The sequence below is a fragment of the Manis javanica genome, chromosome 6 (assembly GCF_040802235.1).
Source record: "Manis javanica isolate MJ-LG chromosome 6, MJ_LKY, whole genome shotgun sequence".
In the NCBI taxonomy this organism is placed as follows: Eukaryota; Metazoa; Chordata; class Mammalia; order Pholidota; family Manidae; genus Manis; species Manis javanica.
In genome coordinates, this window is record NC_133161.1 from 13,609,354 (window position 1) to 13,624,328 (window position 14,975).

General features: G+C 48.4%; 1 protein-coding gene across 21 annotated transcripts in view; it reads left to right on the forward strand.

The window, feature by feature from the left end:
* Positions 1-14,975, forward strand: part of HIPK2 (homeodomain interacting protein kinase 2) — a 174,892-nt gene that overhangs the window by 47,456 nt on the left and 112,461 nt on the right. For all 21 annotated transcript variants that reach the window (XR_012132083.1, XR_012132084.1, XM_073238362.1 and 18 more), the window contains one exon: positions 5,397-6,480. Coding sequence is in view for 19 of the 21 variants with exons in the window: in XM_073238362.1 (XP_073094463.1) it covers positions 5,397-6,480 (1,084 nt within the window). In the remaining 2 variants the exon portion in view is untranslated. The remainder of the gene's footprint in view (positions 1-5,396; positions 6,481-14,975) is intronic.

Sequence of the window (14,975 nt, forward strand, 5' to 3'; positions counted from 1 at the left end):
CCTTTTGGTGTATTTGTCATTGTGTCTTCCTGATCTTTGTTTAGCAGTATTTTTAGCCATGTCCCTTTGTCTTAGGCCTTGTCCGTGAACTGGTTTAGGTCACCTTGCCCTTCCCTTTCCAATTAATTCTGTGCAGGATTTAGCCCGTCCTGTTGGAAGTCCATTCTCTTTCAAAATGGTTCGTCTTCATTCATGATTCAACTAAGCAAATGGGAGCTAGATGCTGACTGGCAGTGACCAGTGGGTCCTGGTACTTCAACTTCAGTAAATTAACAATTTCTTTCCTCAGAGTTTCAGTAGGAATAGTTGAACACTGAATATTTCAGTTTGGATATCCTGTCAATGCTTGTAATTCAACCTACTGAAAACGTTCCATTATCCCGTCCGCTGAGATGAACGACTCCAGTAACGCTTCCCATCTTTGCTGTCACCATCCATGGATTCCCCCCTCCCTTTCAGGCCCTGACGTATTTGACTCCCCTTCCTCCTCTGCCCTTACATCTGTCCGTGTGTCCCGCCTTTTCGTCCCTACAGTCGTATGTTGCTGCCTTCTCTTCTGTCTTCTCAGGCAGTTCCTTAGTGCGGATGCTCACTAGCTGCCCCCAGACGGCCGGACAGCCCAGATCATCCTGCGCAAGGCCGGTGCTCTGTGCACTGTGCTGCTGTGCGTCTGACGAGCGAAGGTCACCTCTTTAGGGACATCGGTTTATGTTACTTGAAGAATTTTGAGTGATTATCTTTCTCAAATGTCCTCACAAGCAGAGGGTCCAGAAATGATAGATGGCTTGGGATCGTTGTCTGGGTGTCCACTCTTCTATCAGGTGGTGGACAGAAGTATGCCCCACACTTCAAATCCACCCCTTCCCACCCATCAGTTGCCACCTCCCCTTGGCTGTGTAGTTTCACCAGAGTCTGATGTTCCAGTAGATAATTTTGGGTGGTGAAATGGAAAGGAAATGTACTCAGATATGAAGCAACTTTTAGTTCATCTAGTTGTGAAATATAAAATTATGAAGAAACTAAACAAATAAGTGGGAAAAAAGAACTAAATGAGCCAACCCTTTAACAAACGACATTTAAAAAATCTTGTGAGTTAAGACCTGAGGGAATTCATGGAGATTTTTAGATAGAAAAAAACTCCTCCTAACCCTAGAAAAATGAATTTCTCATTAAACCATTAAGATAGACAAAGGCGTATAGAATCACCTAGGTTTGCACTTCTGGGGTCAGGGTCTGGTTTTTCCACTTAGCTTAACAGCCTAACCCATCATTTGACTTCCAAGTTCTTAAACTAGGATCCTTGTGAGAATGAGGTGGCAAGGGTGCTCTCATTAACTGGGTTAACATCAGGGTAATTCCATGCCAGTCCAAAGTCAGGTATGTGCTTACCCTGTCCATAAAACATCTGGCCCAGAGCCTGGTATGTACTAGGCGCTCAAGATTTTAAAATGTGAGAATCCTGAGGAATGTGGGTCTGAGGCAGCAGGCATGGTGAGAGACATTTCTAGCCATGCAGCGTCCTCGCTGATCCCAGGCCTCTGTCACCCGAGGGAGCTGACGATGATTTTCACAATATTACAACCCTTGGTCATCATCCCAGTAACAAATAAGTCATAAGCCTCCCTCTTCCTCTCTATAAAATTGTACTTCTACACCCTGGCCTTTCTACCAAAATATTTTTGAAACAATGAAAATAGAGAATAGAGCTACATCTCTTCATGCACCATCAGTATATTCTCTTGCCACCCTTGACCCCACCCCACCCAAGTGCTTGAGGGTCCAGGAATAAGGGGCAAACTAGATTCCAAAAGGAAAGGGAAATGCTCATCTGCTTTTCCTCTTCAGTGAATAAATTACTCAAAGCCAAAGGGTTGGTTATTTCTATACTGTATACAACATTTAAAACAATATGGATATTTAATACTATAAATATAGAAAAACCACAGTATGTATTATTATAGAATTAGGGGAAGGTAGACTTGAACAAAAAGAGCACTAGGAAGAAACGGGTAAATTATAGAATTTGAATAAGCAAGCCAATATAGTCTTGCCAGGCAGAAGGATGTCTACGGAGGTGTCGTCTGTATCACATACGTAGGCGCTGGAGTTCAGGATCTAAACAAGAAAGGAAGCTCTGTCAGATCTATAGTATCAGAGTCAAGATGGGGTTCAGAGAGCAGGTGTTGGGAGTTAGACCGGCTGAGGCTGCCCCTGGGAAGTCAGAGCACATCCAGGCGAAGGTACAGGCATAACATGAAGGTAAACCCCAGGGTGGAAGCTGCCTAGCCTCTGACTTGGTGTTTTCTTTTTAAAGTCATGGTTTGGTGGGGGAATATTGGCAGTTTGTCAAAATACTGACACTTTCCAGGGTGAGGCCAAGCTCCGTAGGTGCCTGGGACTGGTCATTGCTTTTAGCCAGAGAACTAAGCTGTCCTGGGGGCCTGGCCAGTTAGAGCACTTTATCCCGTCGCCGGAGTGCCTACCACATATAATTAACTTAATACTGGGGGAAGCATGAGGTGTAATCTGAGCTCTTGCCCCCAGAATATAGCCTGGTTATGGAAATATGACCTTAATGTGTAAAACTTAAACAGCACAAAAGATAAGCAATTCATTTCAACAAGACAAGAGATTTTGCAAGGCAGAAATGCAAATTGTAGTGAAATGGATGTTACATATGGTTAAGTGCCATAAGACGGAATGTCGGAGAATAGTCACTGTGGGTTGAAGGGTCTGAGAAGAGGAGGAATATGAATTATCTTGTCTTTGGATAAATTAAGAGAAACAATGAAGGCATGCCAGATGGGGGATGGTGGAACAGTGTGGAGGTAGGAAATACAAGAGACATTCTAGAAACAGTGACTAGAACAGCTTAATTAGAGTTGAGGGTTGAGAAAAGTTACTAGTTGGAGATGAAGCCAGTAAGATAGTTGAAATTAAAATGTGATGGTATTAAGTAAAAGAGTCTTCAACTTTATCTTAACACTATGGAGTCATTGAAAGCTTTTGGACAGAGGAGTGACATGCTTAGAAATAGTCTAAGAATAAATATTGATCTGGTGGCTGGATATGGGCAAATTATAAGAAGACTGCTCAAGTAGACCAGATGTCTGTGTTTGCTTTAGTCCTACTAGACCTGATAAATGTTTTAACTATGGAAGTGGCAGCATGGACAGAAATAAAGAGACAGATGCAAGAGACAATTTGAAAGAAGGAGAAATTAATAAGACTTAGCACTTCCTTATCCATGGAGGCAAAGAAGAATCATCAAAGGCAAATCCATAGTTTGGGAATCAAGTGACTAGAAGAATATTTTATGAACAGAAATGGGGATGTTAGGATGGAGGATGAGGTGGCTAAGTTTTTAGGAAAAGATTAAGGAGTTTGGCTCGGGAAGACAGTCTGATGTGATGTAGCAGGAGACAGAAATACGCTAATGGAAGGTGTGCGGGAGAGCCTGGATGAACCTCTGGGAGTCGCTGGCCTACAGATGACAGCCTAAACGACTTGAATGGTTACCTTCCAGAGAGAACAGAGTCAAAACGTTGGAAACACCAACACATTAAAGGAAGAAGAGGAAAAGGAACCCCCGGAGCACACAGTGTGCAATCAGGCACTAGAGGAGGAGGTTACAGATTCACTTAAGCACAGATAAGGGCGCCCGGAAGGAAGCTATGGTCAGCAGTATCAGATGTTGCCGAGAGGTCAGGGAGAATAGGGGCTAGGAAAAGGCCATTGGGTCAGGCAATTAGGAAGTTGTTTACCTTTAAGAACACAGCCCCATAGTGAGTGTATGTGGGGGAGATGGATTGAGGAGTGAGCCTTGAAGAAAAGGGAGCATAAACCGTTTGCAGGTGAGGAGGAGGAAGAGGAAAGAATTAAAAGGGGGGAAGACGGCTGCTACGCCTCTTGCCTTCCAAGTTGGGAGTTCGTGTGGGCACCCCCATGGGAAGGCAGAAGGGGAACACTGAGCCACTGGGTCGGTTGGCAAGACTTAAATATGAAGTCCTTGGATCCAGTGAACAGGGAGAAATTGAACGCTGTAAGAGAAGGAGGGGACAGTGGAGGGAAGGGGCCTCAAGAGAAAACAGGAGAGGGTGAATCATGAGGACAGCGGGGACTCGAGTGTTGGGAAGGAGAGACGCTTCTTTCTCTGAGAATGGAGAGAAGGAAGAGAGGATGGAGGATGGGTGCAGATTCAGGAATGTCCAGAAATGAAGAGAATAAAAGTAGAAAGCAAGACTGCTGGCCGCAGGCGTTTGACAAAGTGGAAGGTGGATGGTCTGCTGAGAGAGGGTGCCCTGGGAGGTGGGCAGCAGGGTGAAAGAGAAGCGTTAGATGACCACTCTATGTAAAGCTGGGGGATCGGAGAGACGCGGATTCTGGGATGGCTAAACACCAAGGGTGCGCAATAGAACTCCACTTTCCTTGCGCTTCTGTAAGGAATGTTTATCAAACTGCAGCTTAGAAGATGGGCAATGTTTGTTTCTACTTGCACCTTTAAGACTTTATCTTTTCTTGGTGTCTGATTACTTTTCCTTAATACTTGTCTATGGATTTTTGTTTTAGTATCACCGTAACTATAATTGTACAACTATTCCGGAGCGAGATTTCTGAGGTTATCTTAATTATGGCTGAGATGTTGGTATAAAGTAATAGTACTTTCTAGATAAATATATTGTTATAATATTAGCAGGAAAAGTTAGTACATAGAGCCTACAAACTGGGTTGCCCCCTCCCCAGCCCAGCCAAAAGGCTGATATGTTTTATGTAGACTGTCTAAATAAAAACATCAGACCAACTGCTGATCTACTCAGCCCTACAGAATTCATGCAAGGTGATAGGATCCCACAGAGTAATTACGGTTTATCCGGAAGCTCATGAGTAGCTCTGTGATTGGACCTATGTGGGGAGATGTGAGTCCCTAATGACAGTTAGGGTCTGTGACAAGGAGTAGCTGACCATGTGGGACCACTAAATACCTAAGAATTACCAGGGCCACCCGATACAGTCTTCATTTTTAATAGAATTGCAGCCCAGTGAAAGTTGAGGAGGAATCCATTTCTTTCACATTTTTTAGAAATAAATAATGAATTTATTGAAGTCCTGATATTCTACTTCTGTATCTGAATCTTGACTGTATTTCTGGCTCTACTCTTAACAAGCCTCCCACTTTCCTACTGGTGGCAGGTAGAACACTGGAGCTACTGGGCTCCACAAACTGAATACCCAGAATGAGCTTCTGAGTGGCACAGCTTCACTTTGTCAATCTTCTTTTGAAGTGGGAAGAAAATATTCCGTAGGACCCCAGCCACTGGTCAGAACTGAAATGAGTCTGTTGCGTTTGTTCATGCAATGGTGACTAAAACAGTTATTTCTCTTTATTTTGCTGGTAGGTATGGCCTCGCATGTACAAGTTTTCTCCCCTCACACCCTTCAATCAAGTGCCTTCTGTAGTGTGAAGAAACTGAAAGTAGAGCCGAGTTCCAACTGGGACATGACTGGGTACGGCTCCCACAGCAAAGTGTACAGCCAGAGCAAGAACATACCACCTTCTCAGCCAGCCACCACAACCGTCAGCACCTCCTTGCCGATCCCAAACCCAAGCCTACCTTACGAGCAGACCATCATCTTCCCAGGAAGCACTGGGCACATAGTCGTAACATCAGCAAGCAGCACTTCTGTCACTGGGCAAGTCCTCGGAGGACCACATAACCTAATGCGGCGAAGCACTGTGAGCCTTCTTGATACCTACCAAAAATGTGGACTCAAGCGTAAGAGTGAGGAGATTGAGAACACGAGCAGTGTGCAGATCATCGAAGAGCACCCACCCATGATTCAGAATAATGCCAGTGGGGCCACTGTAGCCACTGCCACCACCTCAACTGCCACCTCCAAGAACAGTGGCTCCAACAGTGAAGGGGATTATCAGCTCGTCCAGCATGAGGTGCTGTGCTCCATGACCAACACTTACGAAGTTTTAGAGTTCTTGGGCCGAGGGACGTTTGGGCAAGTGGTCAAGTGCTGGAAACGGGGCACCAATGAAATTGTGGCCATCAAAATCCTGAAGAACCACCCTTCGTACGCCCGGCAGGGTCAGATTGAGGTGAGCATCCTGGCCCGCTTGAGCACTGAGAGTGCTGACGACTACAACTTTGTGCGGGCCTATGAGTGCTTCCAGCACAAGAATCACACCTGCTTGGTCTTTGAGATGTTGGAGCAGAACCTTTATGACTTTCTGAAGCAAAACAAGTTTAGCCCCTTGCCCCTCAAATACATTCGCCCAGTCCTCCAGCAGGTAGCCACAGCCCTGATGAAACTAAAGAGCCTGGGTCTTATCCATGCCGACCTCAAGCCAGAAAACATCATGCTGGTAGATCCATCCAGACAGCCCTACAGAGTAAAGGTCATTGACTTTGGTTCCGCCAGTCACGTGTCCAAGGCCGTGTGTTCCACCTACTTGCAGTCCAGATACTACAGGTAAGACCATTCTCACTGGCCCAGGAGATGCGGAATGCCCAGGGCACTCATGGAGAATGTGCAGTGTCGGTCACTGTGGGGGGGATAAAATTATATGCTTGAAGTTGCCACCCTCAAGTGATAATGATTTAGTAGGGAAATTAGGACAAGTGCACACTGAAGTAATGGATAGAAGCCTTATAAGAATGGAGCCAAGTGCGAGTCTTGGCATTGCTGTTCAGAGCTGGAGGGGATTCCCGGGAAGCCGAGGGAAAGAGCAAAGGCATGGCACAGAACCAGGTCCTCACAACGGTGGGACCCGGACGGAAGGGGGACAGGGTCGTGCATTACTGAAGCCACTTGGGTAGGAATGCACAAGACTGACATAGGAGACAAAGAGAATACCTGAGTGGCTGGAATGGAGACTGTGGGTGATGGGAATGTGACTGAACAGGGAGCAGGTTGTTGGGGTCTTAAGCACCAGACTGATGGGTTACAACTGTACCCTTAAACAGGGAGCAAGCATGAGGCATTTGAACAAGGTAGCAAGATGAAAGCGATGCCCTGGGAGGGTGGGGTCTCCTACATTCCTGGGGAGGAGGGATGGTGCCGGGAGAGGCTAGCCTAGGAGCCGATGGGCCTGCTTCCCTGGGAGAGAGCTCCCACTGGGCCGGGCAGTGGAAGGATGGTAGCACCCTGATAGGAAGGGCAAAGCTTTCGTTCCTTCACTCATTCAGCAGGGATTGGCCATACTCCCAGCACGGCCAGGCGAAGAGCTGGCACCCGGAAGCCACCGGGACATCCTGGGGTCTCTGGCACATGGTTCCCAGTGCTAGCTGCTATTAAAGTCTCTGGGACGGGGCGGGGGGTTGGGTCGGGCCCAAGCCCCATAAAGGGGATCAACCTCAGTCATCTCAGTTGTGTGGGTAGGCCCTGCAGGGTGTTATCCATCAGCTTTTCTGGGGATCCAAGTGGGCAACCAGGGTTCAGCCACTGCCCTGGCAGCACCCAGAGGGGGCACTGGCTTCGGGGCCAGGGAAACTCTGGGGCCGAGCCCAGTCTCCCCACTCGCTAAGCCGTGTGACTTGGTCTTGTTGCCCCATCCGCCCTGCGGGGTCCTGGGGCGATAGACTGCTGAGCCCCTGCCTGAGCACTTGGCCCTGAGCCCGGCCCGGGGTCGCTGCAGGAGGGAGTGGACGGAAGTGGAGCCAGAGCGCCTGCTGCGGGGACAGTGACGGGTTCTGTCTGGGGTGATGCTGAGTAGCCCAGTGACAGCGGAAGCATAGCTCAGCCTCCTGTGAGAATGTGAGGCCGACACAACTGAAGAGGATGACAGCCAATAAAAAGGGATTCCCAAGGCTCACACATGCAGAGCCTCTGCCCCACTCTGACTGCGGGTGCGCTGCCTCCACCCCCCACTGCAGGCCTGGAGGGAAGGCGGGAGAATGTGCCAGAGCCGCCTGCTCACTGCCCTCCCACGCCTGCTCCCCGTTTCCTTCTCAGCCTGCAGGGTCAGTAGACCCCCCTTCCCGGGAGGTCTGCAGCCACCTGAGGGGTCCCCGTGGCCCTGTCACCTTCCTCATTCAATCCCCACTCCCAGGTTTCTGGGTCCCTGCACCTACTGCTCCCTGCCTGGCCACCCTCCTCTCAGGAGTACTCCTGGCCACAGCGGGTCCCCAGGTCCTCACACATTCCCTCCCCAGCGACTCCTTGTTCCTCTGCACCGAGCTCAGGTGCCTGCCACCTCCCGGGCTGAGGAGGAGCCTCCCTTGCCACTGAGGGGCGATCAGCTCCTGCTCCCCGCTTCCTCTCCCCCGGGTCCGCGCAGGCCTTCAACGTCTGCTCTGCCCTCTGCTGCAGGACGGGGCGGTTCTCATCAGGGCCCTGTGGAGGGAAGACCTGAGCCCAGTTTGAAGGGAGCCCTGCGCGTGGCCCGAGGGGGCCCGGGGAAGGAGGACAGGCAGGGGTTGGGACAGCATGTGCACTCTCTGAAAGCAGGCTCGGGACCTCACCGCGGTCACCAGCCTGTCCCGGGCGCCCTGTGGCAGCTGCTCTCCGCCGCTGCTGCTCAGTTGTACCGCTTCAGCGTGCCAAAGCTCCTTCTGAAGTCAGGGGGAACTGCAGCGAACTCGGGCCGCCTGGGCTTTTATTTAGTCATCCTGAATTGCCATTTAGTAAACAGACACTGGTTTTGCATTTACTAAAAATTGAGCATGGCAACTTGTAAAAAGACTTTTAAATACACTCTGTTTAAAAGACAGTGCATACTTGGAGCAAAACTTGATGGATCAAGTAAATTGACTTTGGGGTTCTTGAGTGCCCTCGCTTTCTCACCTTGTAGCCCATGTGACACTTCCCACCCCCCTACCAACAGGGGGACCTCCCAGTTTTTACTTTGCTTTTGTGTCTGCCCCTTATGCCCTGGTGTTGGGGACCCCAGCCAGGAAGCCAGAGTGGCAGGAGAAATGCCCCTACAGGTTTTGAAGCTGTTTGCTGACAGTCCCAGTCCTCCTCTCCCCATCTCCTACCTCTAGCACGCACCCCCGTTTCTCTTAGAAGGCCCTCCCCCTGGGTGTGATATAATCCCTTTTCTTTGGCCCTTAAGTTACCAATGCCTAAAACTCTGATTAGGATAACCTCTTCCTCCTCATGGTCACTTTGGCCAAAAAGACATGTCCTTTGGGTCCTTGTGGTGGCCCCCCCGTGCCCAGCTCTGGCTTCGAGGGCATAGTCAGCATGAAAACCAACCCAGTTTTTTTTTTTTTGCTTTTTGAAATGAGGCTTCATTCTCTAAATGGCCTCCATGTCCCGTTCCTCCCCTGGCCTCTTCTGAGCCTGGAGTGGTCATCTCCCGTGCAGAGCAGTGAGTGTTTGAGCACCGTCCTGGGCTCTGTCCACGTTAGCCTCACTGAGTGAGACAGCCAGCTTCAGGCCACATTTATCAAGTTGATTTCCCAGTTGCTTTGCCTCTTATGGGGGAGAGGAGGCAGAAAAAAGCTTTTCAGTTGTCCGTTGTTATTCTGAGAAGGACTTCTTGGCTGCCTCTTGAGGAAACGTGTCTGTGTTAGGCTGCCCAGGCAGGAGAGTCATCGTGGGGTGGGTCCAGCCTTCAGCAGGGCCTGGTTGCCCCGGGCTTCCCCTGTGTCTGAGCGGGGCATACTGTTCCCCAGGGACCCCTCACTTTCCAAAGGGAGAACACTTATATGTCCCTCCCTGGTTTAAATGGGCCGGTCATAAATGTCTCATCCGCCTTGGTCCCCAAGGATGATATGTAGAGGTAGGTGTTCCTGCCCTTGGCCTGGGGCACCTGGGAAAGTAGGTGGTGTTGCGGGAGTGAACTGTCTCTCTGGCTATTAGGCTTTTGCTTAGCTGAGGTCAGTGACATAATGCTATAGGTGTTCTGAGGCAAGCCTTATGGTGTGTTTTTGAGAAACAAAGGCTGCTTTTTCTTAGTTTTTAAGTGTGATGGCATGGGTAGGCCCTTCCAACTTAAAGATCTGTCACATAGGTAAGTGTCAAATTGTGCTGGTTCTCAAGCTTTGTTGTGCAGAAGAATCACCTGGAGAGCTTGTTAAGAGCACAGATTTCTGCCAAGGTCTTGCCCCCAAACTTCTCCACCAGAATCTGCTGAGGAGTGCCCCTAGTAAAGGTCTCCACTGTGCACAGGCGTGCACACACACACACACGCAGGGAACTGGAGGTGAGCTTGTGCTGGTTGTTTTCAGCCAACTGAGAAACACTGCTGGGGGGAAAGGGATTTCCTTGATGGTGTCCCCTTTCAGGTGTATGCACCCTAAGGAGTGAAGGTGCAGGTAGTGATCCTGTGTATTTCTGCCCCCTTACCTCCGAACCCCTGCCATTTCCCTATTTGATTCGGCATTGTTGCCAGTTATTTTTCTGGAGCAAGCAGTAAATTGATACAGGGATATTTCCACCATCAGCGTGACCAGCAAACTAAAACCGAGACCAAATACGAAGTTCTACTCTCAGGAAATACAAACAAAAAGACTTGCCGTTCAGGCAAAGGAGAGCCATTAAAATGTGTGTACTTTTTGTTTCTGCACCGGGCTGTTCAGAATCCTCTGCCTAGACTTAATTTGAAGCATTTAAGACCATTACTAGGACCTAAAAAATGGACGTAAAAATTTAGGACATAAAAAGTGGCCAGTAATCTACTTTGCTAACCTAAGAATAGAGAGTGTTTACTTGGGATCAAGGAATTGTAATTCAGGGAGCACAGATTCAGGCAGAAACCCAGCATCCCGCTTGTAGGGTGGAAGCAAGGGGTTTTTATGAAGAAAAGGGGGGAAATTACATGAGTAGAAGAAAAGAAGTTTTCCACGAGTGTTAACAAGCTAAGCTACTCGGGGTGGTACACTGACTGACTGCTGATTAAATCTTCAGAAAGTCCACAGTCATCAGTCTTGGGATCAGGAAGTCCGTGCTCCCTGACTTCTCAAGCACTTGCCTCAAAGAGCTCCGGTTTTGCCATTCCAAAGGTTTGGCCCGGTTCAGAGGTGTTAAGGGGGGTTCTCTGCACCAGCTGCTCAGCTCCATTTTAAAAAGGTTCCAGTCATGTCAGATTTTCACACCTTCCTCAGAATAATCTAACCTTTTTGTCCAATTCTTTTGATTGCAGAAACTTTCTTGAAGTTGATTCCATAGTTATTTTAGGTGGGGGTGGTGATGTATTTTGATTGAGTTCAATCCACCAGACATCCGTTGGGTACCAGAGTGTGTCCCGCGGTAGATCTGCTGAAGGGCACCAAGTAAAGCACAATCTCTAGTCTTGAGGAGTTTACAGTCTCTCTGAGGAGATTAAACAACACAAACAAACTGCCAAGAGTGTAATTCTGATGCTTTGATGTGGCAAATGTTTGATCATTCAACAGATAATTCACTGAGACTCTAGGGAACCAATGATGAGAAAAAACAGTTAAATTCAAAGTCAGTGGAAGATTTTGCAAGATGGGTTAACAGGGAGGGTTTACAGAGCGGGAGCTATTTGGAAGGAGTCTTGAGTCAGGCCTTAAGATCTGGGGGAGTCTGGAAGCCACAGAGACTGGAATAAATAAGGGAGGATGGGGAACCAATGGGGATACCTGCAGGGAACCAAGCCTGGGTTGGAAAGTAAGGGTTTGGTGAGTGAGGTCTGATGCTGGGATGTTGGCATGGTCTTTAAGGGGCTTGGGTTTGATAAAGGAGCAGTTTCATGAAGTTAAGGTTGTTAATGATGTAAATCAACTGGAATGATAAGAAAAAGTTGGGTGGAGCCCAGAGGCTAGGAGACAGTAGTAGTTACTCAGGAGAAAGGGAAGGGGCCCCGGATCACAACGGGGACCCCTCCAGTATCCATGTGAACTGTGAGTGCTTTTAACTTCTCTCATACTGTGATTGCAGAATTGGCTTGGAGGGAATAGTTTTTTTGTTGTTGTTTTGCCATCTTCTGTTTATTGATTTTACTTCGTCTCAGGCACAGTTCTGAAGCTCTGGTCTCTTCCTGAAGAAACCTGGTTTCAGATCCCACAATACCATGGAGTGGCTCTGGAAGGAGCTTGGGCTAAGCTCTCTTACTGGCCCCCCAACTCACTTCCACTGAGTCATTATTGCTAGAATATCAGCTGCAAGCCATCCACACCACAGCATCTGGATTCTATTAGGACCAGGACTGTGTTTATATGAAGGTTGCCCAGAGTTGTTTCTGTCTGTGGCCGGGAGACCATTTTCTCTCCTGTGGGTTGACCTTGACCTCATTAGAACAAACTCGGAGCCCACCATGGTCTCTTCCCTGAGAACAGAGAACAAGGCCTATTCCAAAATGCCGTATTCTAAGTCACCTCAAAATAGGGCGTAGCTTTATAAAACCATAAACATAAGTAGTTTAAAAGATTGCATAACCTATTTCAAAAATTGCATAGTTTGTACAGATTATAAAACATAAAAGGTATCTGACTAGAAGTTAGTTTTGATTGAAAGAAGAACTTTAAAGCAATTGCTTTGTAGCTGTGAACTTTTTAAATCGATCTGTCTTTTATTACTAGTGATGCAACAGGAAAAGATCCTAGTTAACACTTAGAATAGTAAGTGAAATATTCAACCCACTGATTATCTCATTCATCCATGGAGAAGGATATAAATATGTGAAAGCTTTAGGGTTGCAAATTCTTTTCTGAGGAGAAGTAATCAATGTGCTATCTGGCTGTTCGGTTATCTTCAATTTTTTCTTACTTGTCTCTAGCACTTTGAGCTTTACATTGAAATAATTTGAAATTAAAATTTTCTGTAGAGGGAGGCTCTGTGTATATTTGAGTGTGTCTCTGCTCAGGTGCCACAGTTCCCCTACACACACACACACACACACACACACACACACACACATGCATGTGTGCACACTCACACAGGCTCAGATAACAGTATTATGCTGTGCATGACACGTGCAGACATAGGTGTGCTTGTGAGCACCATGGTGACACAAGCTGACACTTGGCTCTAGCAGCATGCCGATGTGCATACATGCCCCCCACATGGAGGGAGACATACAGACAAATGCAACGGGCATAGATATACCTACACGGACACACATGCACACCTTGAAATATCATGCACCTTCACAGACCACATGAGCCAACTGGCACAGCCCTGGAGGTGGAGGGCCCAGGTATAGAAACGGTGTTCATGCACCAGAAACTTGGCCCACTTCTCTGCCTTGCTACAGAGCTGACAACTATACATCCCCAAACCAGAGGACAGTAAGGCCCAAGCCATTCTTGGCCTCCAGGTATAAACCAGCTGTTTGCAAAGTGGGCTTCAAGGATCCTCCTGCCCCAGAATCACCCAGGTGCTTGTCAAAAATGGAGAGTCCCAGGTTGCAAAACAGATCTTAGTGAGCAGGTTCTCTGGGGGTGGGACCAGGTGACATGCATTTTAACAAGTTCTGCAGCTAATTTTTCTTTTAAATCCACTTTTTAAAGGTATGATTGACATACAAAAAGCTGTACATGTTCAACGTGTACACCTTGATGAGTTTGGAGATAAGTAAACACCCGTGAAACCAGCCCCACAATCTGTGCCATAAACAGATCCTTCATCTCCAAAAGTTTCCTCCCTCCCTCCTTATTACTTGTTATAATGATTCCTTTATCTTTTGAGAGCAGTTGCTCTAGGTGGCTTGGATTCCACATTCTGTCACCCACAGGGGGTGGATTACATGCCCTGCAAGATGGAAGAAGCAGGGTCACTGGTGATATCCCAGGATTGTACTGCTCATCTCTTATCTGGGTGGTCGGTAGTCCCTCCATGGGACCCCAGTGTTACATTACTGTGGTCACACCCCCTGTGCCCCAATGGTGGTGACAGTGGAGATCCAAAAATAGCAGGTGAGTATGATGGGAGAGGTTATGTGGGTGGGGAGCTGGCGAGTGGGTGGTTAGGACGAGAACAGTTGGAGCTGGGTGGGGGTGAGAAAGCTGATGAACAGCAGAGGAGACTAATACACGTCACTCTTTGCATAACTTACAGTAGATGGAGTACTTCTTGCTAAGTGCCCACTGGACTCTCCCTGCAGCCTTAGTCGGGTTTGGGACTCTGTCCTCATTTATTCATTGAACAAGTAGACAAATTCTGAAGAGATGCCAAACACTATGCTTTGTGCTGAGATTTCGAGAAATGGGTAGTAGTGTCCTGAGCTATGCAGTTCTTTCCCTTACTTTGTAATGGAATAAACTGTCCTGGGGAGCCTGTGGCCATGTGTGCTGGGCTCTGCTGTCCTCATCCGCCCAGAACAGGCATCCCAGCAACCCGAGAAGGCAGAGCAAGTTGCCTTTGAGTTGCCTTCCCCGTGCTCCCTGGCTTTTTGGCCCATTTGTATAATTTAAGGCCTGGGTGCTCTCCCCACTGGATGAACCCTCTCTCATCTGCCCCTGGCCTCCCATGACAGCAGGCCTTTGCATCACATCTGGTAGAGTTTGAACCATGCGCCTTTACCCTGGCCCCTGGGCTGTGGGTTCCCAGGGGCTCAGAGTAGGGTGGAGGATTAAGGCTCTCTGTATTGGGCATTGGGCTGTGGCCCTTGTCCTGGGGTAGAGACAGAGGGGAGACATTGTGGGAGTGATTGTCCTCAGTTAGATATCCCCAAAGGCAGGCCTGAGACAGGGCTTGGGTTCAGGGAGTATATTTGGGAAAAGATCTCAGGAAGCAGGAGTCAGGGAATAGGGGACTGGTCCCAAAGGAGTCAGGGGCTGCACCGTTCTACTCCTGAGAGACCCAGAGTGTCCCCGAGGTTGGGGGCCCTGAGAGAGGGTCTTAGCTCCCCTGTGCCTTTGTGTGGCCCAAGCCTTTGTGAGGACTGGGTGCGCTGGAGCAGACTCAGTGGAGGCTGGAAAGCAGAAGAATGAGACAATGTGGTGCACAGAACAGACTGGCAGCTAATGGGGGGGGTGGGGAGTGCCCAAGGTCTGGGAGGTGCCAGAGGGCCTGGGTAGGAGTTTGTCAGAGAAGCAGTGGAGGGAGGTGGAGGG